This window comes from Leopardus geoffroyi, chromosome E1 (assembly GCF_018350155.1).
Source record: "Leopardus geoffroyi isolate Oge1 chromosome E1, O.geoffroyi_Oge1_pat1.0, whole genome shotgun sequence".
NCBI lineage: Eukaryota > Metazoa > Chordata > Mammalia > Carnivora > Felidae > Leopardus > Leopardus geoffroyi.
Genome location: NC_059330.1, coordinates 17,128,917 through 17,147,163, shown reverse-complemented (window position 1 = coordinate 17,147,163; position 18,247 = coordinate 17,128,917). Strand labels below are relative to the sequence as shown.

The 18,247-nt window shown below is 53.5% G+C and overlaps 1 protein-coding gene across 6 annotated transcripts; it reads left to right on the top strand.

Annotated features, from left to right (window-relative positions):
• Positions 1-109: 109 nt before the first annotated feature.
• Positions 110-18,247, top strand: ANKRD13B (ankyrin repeat domain 13B). 6 transcript variants are annotated; one of them, XM_045487811.1, is made up of 15 exons: positions 110-372; positions 11,267-11,402; positions 11,532-11,656; positions 11,747-11,792; positions 12,401-12,544; positions 12,637-12,826; positions 12,903-12,969; positions 14,000-14,081; positions 14,863-14,927; positions 15,154-15,284; positions 15,412-15,569; positions 15,722-15,874; positions 15,998-16,161; positions 16,239-16,315; positions 16,825-18,247. In XM_045487811.1, the coding sequence occupies exons 1-15, from the start codon at positions 259-261 to the stop codon at positions 17,060-17,062; spliced, it is 1,890 nt and encodes a 629-aa protein (XP_045343767.1). In that variant the 5' UTR covers positions 110-258; the 3' UTR covers positions 17,063-18,247. The 6 variants fall into 6 exon arrangements, 4 of the variants coding, with proteins under 4 accessions (XP_045343767.1, XP_045343766.1, XP_045343765.1 ...); XR_006714794.1 differs by having other exon boundaries at positions 139-372; positions 15,467-15,569; positions 16,825-16,935; XR_006714795.1 differs by having other exon boundaries at positions 139-372; positions 15,467-15,569; positions 16,786-16,887.

Sequence of the window (18,247 nt, the reverse complement as noted above, 5' to 3'; positions counted from 1 at the left end):
CGAGCGCCCGCTCCCTCCCCGGGCGGGTGGGGGCCTCTCCGCGCCGCCCGCCGCCGCCTCGCGAGGACGCCCGCGGCCCGCGCCTCCCGCACAGCGCCGGGCGCGCCGCCCCCGCCCGCCGGCGCCGCTCGCACATGCCCGAGCCGCAGCCCTGCGAGCAGGCAGCGCCGGCCCCCCGCCCCGCGGCCCCGGGCCCCGGCTCCGGCGCCGTCTCCCCTCCCCGGCCGGGCGCCGCGGCCCTGGCATGAGGAGCGGGCGATGATCCCAGCCAACGCCTCCGTCAGGAAGGGGCCCGAGGGCAAGTATCCGCTGCACTACCTCGTGTGGCACAACCGCCACCGCGAGCTGGAGAAAGAGGTCCGCGCCGGCCAGGTAAGAGCGCCGTCGGGGCGCCGCGGGGACCCCACGGCCGGGCACGCCCGCTGGGTGTGGGGAGGGGGCGCGGCGCGGGCTGTCCCGCCTCCCCGGCGAGTTTGCAGCGCTTCTTTGTTCGCAGCGGCGGCTTTTGTGCTTGTTGACCGGGAGAGGGTGATGGGAGCGGTCCCCGGCCGCTCCCCTCCGGCTCGGACGGACGGCCCACAAGTGTTCTGGACCCTCCCAGGTTGGGGTAGGGGACGCTGTGCCCCTCCTCGGCCGGGGCGGAGGGCTGCGGGGAGGGGCTGCCGGGTCGGTCTGTGCTCCATGTGGTGAGAGAGTCCGCGGAGCACCAGAGCAGCGACACCTCCCGCCTGAGTGTGCGGAGGTGGGCAAGGCCTGCGTCGGGAGGGGGTCACAGGTCAAGGATCAGAGAATGGGCTGTGGCACTCCAAGGCATCCCAGCCCCACCCAGTGCCCTCTACCCTCCCGCTGAGCTCTTCATCTATTTGCTCAGATTGAGCAGAGCCCCCGGGTCCCACAGACCTCAGCGCCCGCTCTGGAATGGAGAGTGGGGAGAGACTCCCTGTGGGGAAGCCCTGAAGGGCCTTGTCCAGGTGCTGAAAGGAACTCTCCTGCCCTCTGGGGTTGGGGCCTGGCTTCTTGGGCGCTGAGGAAGCTAGGGGCCGCTGGCCTCAGGATTTGGGGTTCCGTACACAAAGTGGGCCCCCTGGTTGCTGCCAGTCTGTGAGAATGAGTGGGTCAGCCAGCTTTAGCTGGGCAGTAGCCTCCAAGAAGACCAGGTAAGGGATGGGGTCTCCTGGTCATTCTTCAGGACCAAGGCAGGCACAGGTCACAGGTAGCTCCGACTCTGCCCTTAGTCTCCAGGCCACAGATGGGCCCTTGGGGTGTGGACAACTCACCCTCCAGGGTGGGGAAGCATGAGCTAGTGCTGGGCCCAGCCTGCTCTGGTTTGCCTCGGGTTGAGGCCTGCAGACTTGGCCCGGATCTGAGACCCCAGGGCCATGGGAGTGGTTTGCTCAGGAGTGGTCCCCTTTGGGAATATGCCTTTGGAGGGCCACTTCCTGAGTCACAGGAAGTTCATTTTGAGGAGCTGCCTGCTTCCCAAAGGACGAGTGGGGGGGTGGGGAGCAAGGTGAGGGTTGGGGAGTCTCTGAAGTCCACTACTGAGCCCTCAGAGTAGCAAGGCATCTGCCTCTGCAGAGCAGTCCTAGGAAATGTTGGGGTGACCTGAGCCTCCAAGCTTCTGGGCTGGTTGGGGTGTCCACTTACTTTCCATCTCTGCTTAAACAAGGGCACTCCAAGTTGCTCCTCAGACCATGCCTCTGTTTTATCCATCATAAAGGACGTGGTTTGCAACCAGACAGCCCTGGTAAAGGAAGCCAGGCCTGAATGGTAGGTCCTGGGGGACAAAGATGAACAAACCAGGCACATCCCCCGCTCTCAAGGAGACCCCGTTCTGGTGCTGTGAGTGTGAACCAGGAAATAGAGTATGCTGCGCTGGGTGCTAAGACAGTTCAGTCTCTTCTGACTCTTCTGTTTTCCTCCCCTGAGGGCAAAAGAAGACAAGCTTCTGACGGAGGTTAAGGCTGGAGGGATTTAAATCTGATCTGAGAGGAACTTCCTGATGGGGTGATAGATGATTGGTCCAAGGATTGTTAGGCAGAAGGCTAGTGGCTGAATCTCCAGAATGTCTCAGTTGTACTCCCTTGCCTGAGGGGTGGGTGGTTCTTTTCTTGCTGAGATTGGAGAGAGGCAAAATGCCCTGGAAGAAAAGACTCTCACCTAGGTCTCTCTGATTGATAGTACTCCAGTCAGCAGCCATCTTGCGGAAGTGAGGTCGAGGTGGGGAGCATTGGAACCCGCTGCAGGTAGGGGTACTTTGGGGCTGATGAGTGTGTTCCTCTTTCCCCTCAGGCTGCCACAGAAACTAGGCACCAGGTTCACCAGTATCTCCAGCCTCCCATCCCTCCCACTTCCCTGGTGTGTTTGTGTCTCCTTGAAATGGACACTGCCTACCCTGATCCAGGGTAGCAGGAATATAGGGCAATGGTTGAAGTTAACCCTTGTTCAACCACAAAGGAGTCAGGCCAGTCCTCTGCCTTGCTCCAGGGTTGCCAAGAAGGGGAATGCCAATCCTGCATGGAAGAGGCCCCTGGCTGTATCTCCACATTAGGGTTGATGCAGAGTGGTCCTTGCATCCAAATAGGCATTCCTCAGTCCTCCAGGCATCAGGGTCCCAGGGGGAGCTGAGGGTGCCCAACCCAGCCCTTTACTGCTGGGGATAATACTGGGGGCAGTGTTCTAACATCATAACGAAACCCCATAGACCCTAAGCATTCCATCCAGCGGGAGTTCCCTGACCTCTGGTTCTCCTGGCACCAACTGTCACAGAAAACACCCAGGCTTTGCTCAAGCACATACCAGCTGGGTTTCCCTGGTCTTCACCTGGCATAGCTGCCTGTTCTTCGCTCCAAGAAAGCCCCGCAGAGGCCCTGCCATGGGCAGCCTTGGCAATGCTGGCAGGCTGGGGAGGGAGATGGAATGGCAGGTTTCAGAGCAGGTTCATTGGTTTTGCTTAGGGCCCCCACCCCCATAGCTCTGTTGGGGGCTGGAATCAGGGAGTGGTGGGGAGACTGGAGGTGCTCATCAGGTGTTTTGGTGACGGGAAGGATCTATGACCACCCCTAGTTGGCACCCAGCAGTATGATGGTTGCTGGGTGCCCTTCTTCCTGCTATGCACACACCCTGCCAGGTTGGGAGGGGGCAGGGGGCTGGAGGCCAGTGGATGTGCTAGTTTCCCCTTGGCTAACAACGCCCTGAGGTTGGCACAGCCAGCTGAGCACAGCCCGGGTTCCTGAGTCAGAAGTCCCTGGTGTTCCCTGCGGGGCAGGAGGTGGAGGTTCGCCTGTGTGGCTCCCTGTGGGAGGGCCAAGGGGGGTAGGGTTCTTTCCTGGCAACAGAGACTCTGGAGGGGGCCAGACTGTTCCCAAGGAAACATTTCTTTCTTCCTGGGCCTGCCTCCATCATGGTCTTCCTTCCTGCTTTCCTCAGTTCATCCTTCTAACCTAGAGGCAGGCAAGATGGGACTGTGGGGACCCTAGATGCTCAGACAGAGGTTACCCCACCCAAGGTACCTGGTGTGTCCCAGAACACCTGTGATCCCCTGTCCCCTAACATAGGCAGCCCTAGGTGTGGGCCATCACTACATCTGGTGAGTGGGGAAGCTCAGGAGAGGGACCCACAAACCCCAGAAACCCCAAATCAATGTGTCTGGGAAGCAGATGGGGAGGGGCTGTGTGGGGTAGGGTGGGAGGAGAGTGAGCAGGTGCCACCCTCTCCTATCCAACTCAGCTTGAGGAAGCATCCGGCCTCCCTGCCCCTTGAGTGAGCTCAGGCCTACCTGGTGGAGGCTGGGGGGCTCGGAAGTAGTGACCACACCAGACACCGGTTGTCCTCTTTCTGGCTGGGGGAGGAGAGGGAGCAGGGAAAGGAGATCAAAGCTGAGCATGCATGGCTCTATGCGCTGGGCCCTTCACCTTTCTCTTCCGGCTCTATACGTTTGGTGTGCCCTTGTAAGGTTTCATCTAACAAAAGGATTCTGCTAATGCTAAATAAGTTTGAAAAATAACCTGCTAGTGCCTGTGGGTTCAAGGGGTATGCATGTGCCAATAAGCTGGCAGCAAACTTAGGTGTGACCCCTACAGATCCAGAAGGCAACTGAGCTTGCAGATGCCGGTACACTTATGGGGGAGCACATGGACCCTCAGTGTGGGGGCAAAAGGAGTGGATTCTTGTGGATTCCTATGGTGCCTGTTCACGTGTGCGTGTGTGTAGGTGTGTACCTGAGTGGAAGCAGGGAGTCTCTCTGCCCAGGGAGCCTCAGCCCCTGAGCTCAAAAGACCCCTGCTTTTGACTCCAGCTGAGGCCTGCTGGGGTGCAGAGTTTCATTCTCTTGGTGGTGAGGTCTGGGTGTTAGGTTTCACAGGAAACCTTTTCATTCTAGCAATTAAATAGCTGCAGGCCTTTGCTGAGGAAATTAATGAATTCTTCCACCTGGGCCTGGGGCAAGGTGCCACTTTCACTGCAGGCCATGCTTTGAGCAGGTGTGGGGATCTTCTTTGAGGGGTTGGCTGGGTGTATGTGGGGGGGGAGGGGGGAGCTGTGTTAGCCCTGGAAAACAACAGGGCCCTGGGGACCCTGGGGAGAGCTCCCCAGGAGTGGAGGTGGGGAGGGGCAGCCAGGCCCAGCTAGCAGCACCAGCCTCTCTCTGGGTCCTGGAGGTGAGGCACCTGAGGGGGAGGGTGGCAGGCAGCATCTGGAACTCTGGGGCTGGGCGGGGTGCCCTGTCAGCTCCCTGGGGCCTTGTTAGCAGCGCAGCAGTAGTAGCATCTGGGACAGGGCTGGTGGGAAGCATAGACACATAGACTTTCAGCTGCTGCCCCATGGGAAGGCTCCTCCTGACTTCCCCGGGCTCAGGGTCTGTGGATCCAGCACTCCCACCCCCAGACTCAGGGCCCCACTTAGGCTGGACGCAGAGGGGCTCAGCCCATCCCATAATAGATGAAGAGTAAAGAACGCAGTCCTTGTTGTAGGGGAGCCAATGTAGAGGAGCGTAAGATGGGGTGGGGAGAGGGGCACTTGGATCTCTAAGCCACAGCTCAGAACGCCACGTGGGCTAGGTACAATTTTTTTTTTTTTGAGGCTCCTAATATATTTAAAAATGAAGAAATGGGGGCACCTGGTTGGCTCAGTCATTAGAGCATGTGACTCTTCATCTCAGGGTCGTGAGTTCAAGCCCCGTGTTGGGCATGGGGCCTACTTAAAAAATTAAAAATAAAGAATGAATAAATGCCAACACAGGGTTATTAAAATCGTATAAATTTGTTACATTATTCAAAATGTCTTGTTTCTGACAAAGGAGCTAATTCTCATGTTTTAAAAAATATTTAGCTGTTGCTAGAAGAATTATAATGAAAAGCTGTAGTCCTCACTTGCCGCCCTCATTCCCTGGAGGCGACCAGTTTGGACTTTAGGCTGTTCTGTTATTTACCTCCAAGATTACAAACAATATACATCTACAACTACCTCTTGGCTTATCAGTTTTACATTGTATTGCTTTCCCCTCCCCCAGGTCCCTTAAATATAGTCATTTATGCATCTGTTGAACAAATATTTATTAAGCACCAGTTATGTGCCAGGCACTGTCTAGAGACTGGGGATGTAGCATTGAACAAAACACAAGGACCCTCCCTTTGTGGGGCTTACAGTCTAGATGAGGGAGACAACGAACAAATGAACAAGTAATTTAATGTTGGAAGAGAACTAAAGCAGGATCAGGGGCAACAGATAGACAAATAGCAAGTGTCATTTAAGATGGATGGTAAGGGCAGGGCTTTTTAAGGAGGTGACATTTGAGCAGCCACCTGAATGAAGTGAGGGAGAAAGTGCTGTGGCTATCTAGGGTATCCAGCAGAGTGGAATTTGGAGGAGAGGTGGGAGAGCACATGAGTTCAAGGAGACATCCAGGGCTGCTGGATTCTATTCTAAACAGGATGGGAGGCCTTGGGAAAGTTTTGAGCTAAAGGATGTCAGGACCTGAGGGACATTTCACAGGATGATGGAGGCTACGATGGGTCATGTGGAGACTAGACCTAAGAAGCCAAGAGAGGAGTGAAGAAACCAGTGAGGGGCCCACAAGGCCACCAGGTGAGATAGGATGGCTGCCACCAGAATGGTAGCCTGAAGGTGATGAAAACAGAGAACAGTCCGGATCTGTTTGAAGGTAGAGCCCATAAGGTCAGCCTTGCTGATGGATTTGATATAGAAGGTGAGAGAAAAGGAAGAGATAAAGACAGTTACAAAGTGGTTGTTTTGTTTTGTTTTGTTTTGTTTTGTTTTGTTTCTTTTTACCAGGGCGCCTGGCTGGCTTAGAGCATGACTCTTGATCTTCGGGTCATGAGTTTGAGCCCCACATTGGGGGTAGAGATTACCTAAAATAAATAAATAATTTAAAATAAAGTTTTATTTTATTTTATTTTTTTACCAAAAGGGGGAGAGAATTGAGGTAATGTTTCCTATGAGGGGAGAATTGGGGCAGGTGTAGCTGTCCAGGAATGGCTGGGAAGAAGGCAAAGGGAAAGACAAGAAGTCATGGGAAGTCAAGGTGTCTCTTCTTGTTTCATGAATTCAGTTATCTTTTCATATATTTCTGAGGATATAAATTACTGTTCCCCCCTCCCCAAAAGTGTTCTTGTATTTCCTGCATTGACAGTGTATCCTCTAGGTTTTTAGCATCTATCTGCATGTTTTGGTCTCTTTCATATTGGCAGCTTTCCTCAAATGTCCAGGCACCCTTGGCTGTCGGGGCATATTTAAGAATGTGGATGTGGAGCTCATTGATGCATGGGTGGTATTACTGTCAAACGATGGGTGCAAGCTGGCCTGCTTATTGGAGGGTCCCCAGAGGTCCATACCCAGAGGTTTTCGGTGCCTCTAGTTTCTCCAAGAAGAATTCTCCAGTCTCCTGCTGGGGTGGGATGGGGCAGTTGCGTGTACTGTCAGGCTGTTAGTGGTTCAGGACCTGAGGCAGGAAGGGACTGGGCTTTCACCAGTCACTAGTTTTCAGCCCCATGACCTTGTCTTCAGACCAGTGTCCCCAGGTCCAGTGGGTCTCAGGCTCAGTTTATACAGAGAATAAATTTCTGGCATCCTATGGAGGGGAAGGGGGACATCTCCCAGCTTTATAAGATTGGGGAGGGGGCCAAGGGTTCTGAATTTTAACCAGCCTCCCCCACCCCCCTGGATTTAGCTCTGAGCCTCACTCATACCTCTGCCATTCCCACTGCCTTCATGTTATGGACATTTCAAGGGTGGTCTGGCTTGACACTCACTGGGGTTCCCCTATGAGTGTTTGGGTTCTAGTACCCTCTGCTCCACTGAGTCGGTTGTAATGCCCCAGCCACTTTCTATGTTCTAAAGATGTGTTAACATTTCTCATCTGCTAGCATCTCTTCTCTTTACTCTTGTGGGTTTTAAATATTTTATTGACATTCTTACACTTACTCACAAATTTTCCTTTTGAGGCACTCTTCATTCCTTTGTACAGATCTAAGTTTCCATCGGTTAACATTTTCCTTCCACCTAAATAACTTCCTTTAACATTTCTTGCATGTCTTCTGGTGATAAATTCTCTTAGCTTTTTTTGTTTGTCCACAAAAGTCTTCATTTCCCCTCCATTTTTGAAGGATATTTTTTTACAGGACAGAGAATTCTAGGTCGACATTTTTCCCCCCAGCACTTTAAACATTTCATTCGATTGTTTTCTAAAAAAAAAAAAAAAAAAAAAAAAAAAAATTTTTTTTTTTTTCAACGTTTATTTATTTTTGGGACAGAGAGAGACAGAGCATGAACGGGGGAGGGGCAGAGAGAGAGGGAGACACAGAATCGGAAACAGGCTCCAGGCTCTGAGCCATCAGCCCAGAGCCTGATGCGGGGCTCGAACTCACGGACCGCGAGATCGTGACCTGGCTGAAGTCGGACGCTTAACCGACTGCGCCACCCAGGCGCCCCTCATTCGATTGTTTTCTAACTTGCATGGTTTCTGTTGAGAAGTATGCAGTATTTCCTGTATTTGTTCTTCTAGACATAGTGTGTCTCATTTCTCAAAATGATTTTATTATTGTTTTTTTAAGATTTATTTATTTTTGAGAGAAAGAGCGAGAGAGCATGTGCATGCAAGTAGGGGAGGGGTGGAGAGACGGGACAGAGGATCCAAGGTGGGCTCCACGCTGACAGCAGCGAGACCCATGTGGGACTCGAACCCACGAATAGTGAGATCATGACCTGAACTGCAGTCTCACCGCTCAACCAACTGAGCCACCCAGGCGCCCCTCAAAATGATTTTAAGATTGTCTTTTTATCACTAAGCTTTCAGCAGTTGATTATGATGGGCCTGGGTGTAGTTTTCTTGGTGTTTGTCTTGGTTGGGATTCATTGAGTTTCTTGGTTCTGTGGGTTTATCATTGTGTTAGCTTGTGCAGAAAATTACCACAGATTGGGTAATTTTATTCTTTCATTCTTTTGGAGTTTGGAAGTCCAAAGTCAAGGAGTCAGCAGGGCTCCACTCCTTCCAAATGCTTAAGGGGAGAATCCTTCCTTGCCTCTTCCAGCTTCTGGTATCTCCAGGCATTTTTTGGCTTGTGGCTGCATAACTCCAGTCTCTGCCTCCTCTTTACATGGAACTTCTCCTCTCTCCATGGATCTCTCCTTTGTAGGTCTTATAAAGGCAGGTCATTGGATTTAGTTAGGGCCCACCTGCAAAATCCAGGCTGATCTCATCTTGAGATCCTTACCTTAATTTCACCCACAAATACCCATCACTCACAGGTTCTGGGGGTTAGAGTATAAACATATATTTTGGGGGGACACCACCATTCAACCCCCTATAGTAGCTTTTTTAAAACAACAAATTTGGAAAAATGTTGGTTGTTATCTCTTTAAATGTCTTATTTCTCCCACTTTCTTAGCCTAGCCTCTGGGACTCCAATTACATATATGTTAAAATGCCTTATAGTGTCTCACACATATTGTTGAGGCTCTTTGAATGTTTTTCAGTACTTTTTCCCTCTTCTGTGCTCCATTTCTGTTCTCTGTGCTATAGTTCTATTGTTATGTCTTCAAACTCACTGATTTTTTTTATTCTTTAGTGTCTAATCTTTAAAAAAATTTTCTTTAGATGTTTATTTATTTTTGAGAGAGAGAGAGAGTGTGAGCGAGGGAGGGGCAGAGAGAGAGGGAGACACAGAATCCGAAGCAGGCTCCAGGATCTGAGCTGTCAGCACAGAGCTCGATGTGGGGCTCAAACTCATGAACCATGAGAGCATGACCTGAACCAAAGTCAGACATTTAACCGACTGAGCCACCCAGGTGCCCCTATAGTGTCTAACCTATTTTTTTTTTTTAATGTTTTACTTATTTTTGAGAGACAGAGAGAGAGAGAGAGTGTGAGTAGGGGAGGGGCAGAGAGAGAGGGAGACACAGAATCTGAAGCAGGCTCTGGGCTCCGAGCTGTCAGCACAGAGCCCAACATGGGGCTCAAACCCACGAACGGCAAGATCGTGACCTGAGCCGACGTCTGATGCTCAACTGACTGAGCCACCCAGGTGCCCTGTCTAATTCTTAATTCCATCCTATGAATTTTTCATTTCAGATATTGTACATATCTCTCATTTCTTTCCCCATGAACATTGTGTTCATGTTTTTCTTTCAACTCTTGAGCACATTAAACTATTCATCATCTTTATCATTTCTGACTATGTTTCTGTTAAATGATTTTTCTCCTGATTATGGGTCATATTTTCCTATTTCTTTGCATGTCTGATAATTTTTTTCTAGTAATTTGTAACTGGATGTTAGATACTGCAAACATCGTAATGTTAAGCATCTGGATTTTATTGTCTTCCTTTAAAGAGTGTAAGGCTTCATTCTGACAGACTGAGTTAAGTTACTTGTAAATCAGTTTGATCCTTTTGAGGTTATTTTTAATCATTATTAGATTGGGTTTAGATGAGCCTTTTCTCTAGGGATAGTTTAATCCTACTACAAAGGCATCACCATTCTTGGGTCTCTGTTGAATACCTTGTGCAAACAACAAAGACCTTCTATTCTAGCGGGTTGGAGTTTGAATGTCTCCCTGCCCTGAGACATGAGTGCTGGAAATTTACCAGCTTATTGCTCCTCTTCTGTCTAGTATTGCTGAGTTTCACTCTACATAGGTGAGGTTTGGTATTCTGCAAAGACTCAGAGGAACCCCATGCAGATTTTCTGGAGTCCCTTGTTTGCATATCTCACTCCTTCCTGGAACTTGGTCCTGCAACTTCTTGCTACCTCAGCCTCCCTGAACTCCTCTGTCTCCTCAACTCCTCAGCAAGACTACCATGCTCTGCTAGGGATTCCCCGCCTCCTGCATTGCTGTCTGGAATGATACTCCCAGGTAGAAATCTAGGCAATCATAGGGCCTACCTTATTTGTTTCTCTTATTTCAGGGATCATAGTCCTGGACTACTTGTTGCCTAATGTCTGAAAACAATTATTTCATGTATTTTGAAGTATTTTTATCTGTTATAATGGGAGGGTGGTTTCAGGTATCTCACTATAGTTGGAATAGAAGCCATTTACTGGCATTTTAATCAAGTTTGGGGAAGGAGAAGAGGAGTTACATGCATGTGGTCAGTTCACTGTATTTAGCTAGAGGCCTTAGACTCCTGAAATATATTTAAATATTTATGTTTTTATCACACAACAAAAATCTTATGCAATATAATTATGCTATCCACAAGACAATAATAGGATTTGTAAAAAAAAAAAAAAAGTGTTAATACATAGTGTCCCACATATAAAGGACATGGGTTTGAAGTTGTACCATATTCTTTCATTCCTATCAATATATTATAGCAATTGTTTGTTAAACCTCACTCAGTGATAATGTCAATGATCTAAATTGATAGCCCTTCCTGAAAGTGTGGTCTTGGACCTGTAGGATAAATCTAGTCTCAAGTGCTCTCCTTGGCCAACAGCCTGTCTCGACCACCCTTCAGCTCTGGGATTATTCTTCAAAGTTAGCCCACTGGGCCTTGGAAGAGTGAACCCAGTCAGGGGACCGAGGTGGACAGGAAAGGAGGAAGGTCCTTCCTTTCTCAGGGCTACTTCCTGCCCTGTCCTACAAGCCTCTTTTCACCCACCTGACCCCAGCTCACTGTGTCTCTTTTCCATTGCCTTGTAAGGTGAGCAAGGCAGGGCAGCCAGGTGGTTGCTGCTTCCCTAGAGGCTGTTGGGCTCAGATGGGCTGCCTCAGAAGTGACCAGGGATACGTCTTCACCTCCTTCTCCAGGTGGACATCGAGCAGCTGGATCCCCGTGGGCGGACCCCCCTGCACCTGGCCACCACACTGGGACACCTTGAGTGTGCCCGTGTGCTCCTGGCACACGGTGCAGATGTGGGCAGGGAGAATCGCAGCGGCTGGACAGGTGGGCACCCCTGCTCACCCCAGCCCCACAGCCAGCGTCTCCCAGCTTCATATCCTCACCCTTGGTTTGCTGACGGGGGCCGCAGGCAGGGTCCTGACCTGTGACTTTGCCTCCTCCCCCCACCCCCAGTGCTTCAGGAGGCTGTGAGTACCCGGGACCTGGAGCTGGTGCAGCTGGTGCTGAGGTACCGGGACTACCAGCGGGTGGTGAAGCGGTTGGCGGGCATCCCCGTGCTCCTGGAAAAGCTGCGCAAGGTGAGGGCCAGCCAGCCTCTCAGCCTCCCCACAATGCATTTGAACCCTGTCTCTAGCACAGGCTTAGCTACTCTCTTTTTCATCCTCCAGGCCCAGGACTTCTATGTGGAGATGAAATGGGAGTTCACTAGCTGGGGTAAGGGGGCCGATGGGGGCCTCTCTGGGCATTCTCCCACCTCAGGGCTTTTGTACCTGCTGCTCCCCTGCCTGGAGCTCTATTGCCACAGCTCTTCCTGTGGCTCCTTCTCATCTTTTAGTTCCCACCTCAGTGCCAACTCCTTGGCTAGGCTTTTCCACACTGCCTCAGACACTGTCTTGATTCCATTATTATTATTTGTAATGATTTGCTCATTTGTTTGTTACTTGTCACTCCTTGCCAGAAGGTAAGCTCCAAGAGGGCATGTTCAGTGTTCTATCCTCATTGACCAGAACAGTGCCTGGTACACAGTAGATATTCAATAAATATTTGTTGGGAGATTGAAAGGTTGAGTGAATGAATTAACAAATGGTGGCTATTAGGGACTGGATAGCGGCTGAGACGTGCCCATCTTCAACTTCAGGGTTGCTTACATCTGAGTGACGGGTCTCCATTCACGTGGGGGGAGTTTGGAAAGGGGCTGCTCTCCCACTAGCTCTGTTATCCTTGCCCAGCCACAACACTGACCCTGACCCCTATGCCCTGAGGTGGCCCAGGTTGGGTGGACCAGGCAAATTGAAGCCACTCTGACCTTCCCTTCCACCTAGTGCCCTTGGTGTCCAAGATCTGCCCTAGTGACACCTACAAAGTGTGGAAGAGTGGGCAAAACCTGCGGGTAGATACCACGCTCTTGGGCTTTGACCACATGACGTGGCAGCGAGGGAACCGCAGCTTCGTCTTCAGGGGCCAAGGTCAGGCAGGGCAGGAGGTGGGGCAAGGTGGGAAGGCCGGGGACAGCTCCACGCCACCCCTGACCCCCCCTGTGCTATTCTGTGGCTGGCAGACACAAGCGCCGTGGTCATGGAGATTGACCACGACCGCCGGGTGGTGTACACAGAGACTCTGGCACTGGCTGGGCAAGACCGTGAGCTACTGCTGGCTGCTGCCCAGCCCACTGAGGAGCAGGTGCTGAGCCGGCTTACCGCGCCCGTTGTCACCACGCAGCTTGACACCAAGAACATCTCCTTTGAGAGGTGAGTGGGCGCAGCCCTCGTAGCCTAGAGCCAGGCTGCTGGATGCCCCCTCACCTGGACCACTCTGCTTCCCCAGGAACAAGACTGGCATCCTGGGCTGGCGCAGTGAGAAGACAGAGATGGTGAATGGGTATGAAGCCAAGGTGAGGCCACCGCTCCCTGGTACCAGAACCTGCCAAACTCTTGCCTGCAGTGCCCTGGGCAGGGGTTTCCTGACCACTCTTTTTCAGCCTTGGAGGTGCAGAGGCAATGCAGCAAGGAGGGAAGGGCACTAGACTAAGAGGCAACTGATGAGAATGGCCCGAGTTCAAGTGCTTACTATACTCATGTTCGAGACTGTGTTCTGATGTTTTGTATGTATGTGTGAATACATAGGTACACACACACACATACTCATTTAATCCCAACAACCTTTTTGGGTAGGTGTATTATTATTCCCATTTTACAGGTGTTTGTTGAGCCTTTCCAACAGGAACCTTCTGTGGGGTGGGGTATTGGCCCATTCTGTGATGAGGAAGGAGGCTTGGAGCGGTTCCATGACCTATCCAGGGTCACACAGCTACAGGTGACAAAGCCAAGGTTTAGACCTTGGCTGCCTAACTCCAAAGCCCGACCTTTACTCCTAAGAATACCGTGTTGGTCACGCTGGGATCCCTACATCACCCTTGTGGGGCCACATGGTGCCACTAGTAAAGGAAGGAACTAACAAATGCTGCCAGGCTCTGCATTGTGTCCTGGAAGCCTTCCCTGGCCCTGCAGACTGCGTTAAGGCCTCTGCTTTTTGTTCCCACAGCCCTCTGCAACCTTCACCAGAGTGAATCACACTATATTAGAACTGCCCATTTCCTTATCTCTTCAAATAGTGTGTGAGCCTCAAAAGGGTGGGGATTGTCTTTAGTAGTGCTTGTTCACCACTGAGTGGTGCACATTCATCACTGTCCCTGATGCCTGCCTCAGTGCCTGGCACATAAAGTCTCCTCACAGAATGTTTGTTCAATGAATAAGAGAATGGATGAATGACTTCAGATATTTACTTGCCCAAAGGCTGGGAGGAGCAAACAGCTCCCCCATCCCTCAATGGACCCTTCCTTGCAGGAAGTGTTCATAAGGCCCTTGGGGGCTGGGGATAGGGTACTGGAATTGTCTTTGAGCCCTTTCCTCATCTGTCGCCAGGTATACGGGGCATCCAATGTGGAGCTCATCACCCGGACACGGACAGAGCATCTTTCAGAACAGCACAAGGGCAAGGTCAAAGGTAATGAAGCAGTGGTGGAGTGGCAGGGGAGGGGTGGTGTAAGGAAGCAGCTCCCACTCGAGTACCTCCATCAGTATTCCCTGTGACATCCCAGCAAAAGCCAGGATAGTTTATTCACGTAAATAGGTTTCAGTTCAAGTGCTAAGTGCTAATAATTGGGAGTGACTGTCTGGAGTGCAGCTAGGAAGATTCTAAGGCAACATCTGGGCTCAGTGGGAAGGAATTCTACAACTGGTAACTGACGTCTGCCTTGGATTTGGGAGTGGAAATGTCATGTATGCTACTTATTGGCCATTCCAGTCTAGTGGAACATACCCTAAGCAGAAAGTCAGGGGGTGTGTCACTGATGCTTTGTGCCTCTTGATACTACACCTGACTCTCTGGGCACTAGTTAGGCTGCCTAAGGTAGAAAGACGATTCCTACCTCACAGGGGAACAAAATGAGGTAATTAAGATGGAAGTGCTTGAAGGAAAACACACACATACACATACATCCCCTAAAACTGCTCACCAAAAGCAGGTATTTTTCATCCAGTGTCACCAACCTGGACACTTTTAGAAGTTTCTCCTAAGCCCCAGGCCTACTTTTATTCCCACTGTGCCTGTAGTGTTCCTCGCCCCTGGCCTTTGGAGTCCTCAGTCACCTTCAGATGAAGGTGCCTGAGAGTTTGGTGTGGGTGAGCAATCCTCCCTACCTGCCAGGAACCAGCCTCCTCCTTAGATCGGGGGTGCGTCACTTCTGAGGGTTGCAGTGGCCTCTGAGATGCTACATTTCTTGTAGGCTGTAAGACACCTCTGCAGTCCTTCCTGGGAATTGCTGAACAGCATGGGGGCCCCCAAAATGGGGTGAGTATGTGCCAGGGGTGCCCTTGTGTGGAAGGGTGTGGATGTGGCTCAGGAGACCTGGGAGGCGTCCTGCCTAGCATGGCCTGAGTGGAACTACTTTCCACAATGCCTGAGGCCGTGTCAGCTCCACAGTGGCAGGGGGGATAGCTCTGGGGCCCATGATACCAAATGGCTGGCCTGGCATCAGAGACTGACAGGCTCATGGGCACTTCCTCATGTGGTACAGACCCTGATCACTCAGACTCTGAGCCAAGCCAACCCCACTGCCATCACTGCAGAAGAATACTTCAACCCCAACTTTGAGCTTGGCAACCGGGACATGGGCCGCCCCATGGAACTGACCACCAAGACACAGAAGTGAGGCCCCCTGCCGGTGCTGGGGAGGGGTGGGTAGGCCAGGGCTGGACAGGGTCTCCAGAATGTACTGGGTAGGAGGCTATGGCTTCTACTATGTCCCTCACCCCTTGGGATCTGGGGGGGGCAGGTTCAAGGCCAAGCTGTGGCTGTGTGAGGAGCATCCCCTGTCCCTGTGTGAGCAGGTGGCCCCCATCATTGACCTCATGGCTGTCAGCAATGCACTTTTCGCCAAGCTCCGGGATTTCATTACCCTGCGCCTGCCCCCTGGTTTTCCTGTCAAGATTGGTGAGACCCCACCTCCATTTCTCTTCAGCCGCTGTTGGCTGGGGGTGGGGTGGGGGGGTGGGGGTGGGGTAGGGCTTAGATGAGGTAAAGATTGGGAATGCCTAAGGTGTGAGAAGGTGGGTGGTGGCACCTGACAGTTTCTTCATCCTCAGAAATCCCAATCTTCCACATCCTCAACGCTCGCATTACCTTCGGGAACCTCAATGGCTGTGACGAGCCAGTGCCATCGGTGCGAGGCAGCCCCAGCAGTGAGACCCCTTCCCCAGGCAGCGACTCCTCCAGCGTCAGCAGCTCCAGTTCCACGAGTGAGACCCCACCCTCTGCACGCTGCCCTTACGTCCCTCCCCGCCCCGCCCTTGCCCGCGCCCTTTCCAGGTGGGCCGAGGGTGGGGCAGCCCGCGCTCTGACGCCCAGCCTGGCGCCCTCAGCCTCCTGCCGCGGCTGCGAGATCTCCCCCGCGTTGTTCGAGGCCCCGCGCGGCTACAGCGTGCTGGGCGGCCAGAGGGAGGCGGCCACACGCGATGACGACGATGACCTGCTTCAGTTTGCCATCCAGCAGAGCCTGCTTGAGGCGGGTAGTGAGTATGATCAGGTGCGTCCCTGCCACCGCGCCGCCCCTGCCCGGCTGCAGGGCCACCCTGGCTGACTGGCCCACGTCCCTCCCTCCAGGTCACTATCTGGGAGGCGCTAACCAACAGCAAGCCGGGCACTCACCCCATGTCCTACGATGCTCGCCGACAGGACAGGTCAGTTCCGCCAGTCCTGACTTGTCCTCCCTCCCCCGAAATAACACATGCACATGTACCATGGTGCCCTGTCCCAGCGGGTGAGGATACTGCTGGCTGGGCAGCTCTTCTTGGCCCCAGGAAACCATGGTACCCTCTGTTGGGCCCCTGCTGGTTTCCAGAAGGCTTCTATCCCCACCCTTTCCTCACTCTGAGCAGTACTCCAAAAGCAGCCAGGGAGCAAGGGACAGGCCTCAAAGGCCTTCAGACCCTTACCAGGCAGGATGTCGGGGCTAGGGTTCTAGAAGATGCATGCCCACATGTGCTGGTCCACCGTCAACTGGGAGGATGGGCTTTGTAGGGGCTGAGATTTGTCACATCTGGGTGGGAGCCAGGGAGGTGATGCAGGATTCCTCGTTTCCACCGGCGGGTGACGAGCCCTACTCTTTCTTCGGGCCTCCACGCTGTCTCCTGGCCCCGCTTACGGGCAGGTGCGCCCGGAACCCTCGACGTATCTTACCCGCCCCCAGGAGCGCCCCGCCTACGCCGCAGCGCCAGCCTGCGCCCCCCGCGGCCCTGGCGTCGGTGCCCAGCCCTCGGCCCAGCCCGCGCCCCGGCCCAGGTGGCCATGTGTTCCGGAGCTACGACGAGCAGCTGCGGCTGGCCATGGAGCTGTCGGCGCAGGAGCAGGAGGAGCGGCGGCGGCGCGCGCGCCTGGAGGAGGAGGAGCTGGAGCGCATCCTGCGGCTCTCACTGACGGAGCAGTAGCGCCCACTGCCGGGCCCTTCGGCCACGCCCCGCGTGACCCGCCTCGGAGCGAGACTCGCTCGCGCCCGCGCGCCCGCCGGGCTGCGGCGGCCGGAGACTGACTGGAGCCGCAGCCTCGGGGGCATAGAGGCGCATCCGGCACCATGCGGGGAGGGGGTTCGGGGGACCGCGCGTTACCTGTCCCGGCCAGGGCCCTGTAGGCAGCTCGCACGGCCCGGTCCCCCTGCTTTGCTATATCCTGACGCCCACCACTCTATCCTGGGCTCAGACTTGTCCAAGGGGGCCAGGCCGTCCTAAGGGGGAGCCGGGTCCTTAAAGGAGCATTGTCCCCATCCCTTGCTCCTTCTGGTCGGTCCTCCTTTTCTGCTCACAGAACCCACTGTAGGACACTGTCCGTGAAGCCTTTGCATCTCCGCTCTTCACCCCTGGGGGGCAGCTGAGCTCCCCACGTGCTGTGTTGCTGCTTTGTCCCAGACACAAACCAGCACGTCAAGGGCCCAGCTCCTCCTTCACCCCGGCATTTCAGCGTCAAGTGCACTTAGCGGGGTGCCCGGCTTCCCCAGCCCCCCACACCCCTCCCGGGTCTCAGGGTGGTCCCAGTTTCTCCTTGGGCGGCCAGAGGTTGTAGTCCCTATCCCCAAGGCACGCTTTTTGTGATCAGGAAGGGTGCCCAAAGTGGCCCCCCGGCCTGGGCAAGGCCTGGTTCCTTCATGATGTCTTGGCAAATGGGGGGCATATTTGGGCTGGGGGCAAGCACTAGACCCTGTCCCCCGGCCCCGCTTATGGGCAGGTGCACCATGGAGCCCTCTCACCGGCTCAGGGCCCTGGCACCACCACCCACCCCTTCCCACCAGCTGCTGCTAGCCCTCTGTGGTCGTGTGTCCCACCTGCCCCCACCCAGGGGCTGACTCTAAAACCCTTCATCCAATGGTGCTAACCCCCGGCTCTCCCCTGCCCCACCCCACCCACCCAGAGAAGCACAGACCCCGCTAGGGGCAGGGGTCCACTGCACACCCTTGTCCACCTTCTCAGGCTGGCCTTCCTGGCTCAGCCAGTGAGGCTCAGTAGGGACACAAAAGGGATGGAAGAAAAGAACAAAGAGAAACTGTTCCTCTCACCTCCTTCCCTGATGCCAGGGGCACCAGACTGACTCTGAGGCACAAATAAACGAGGCTTCAAACCCAA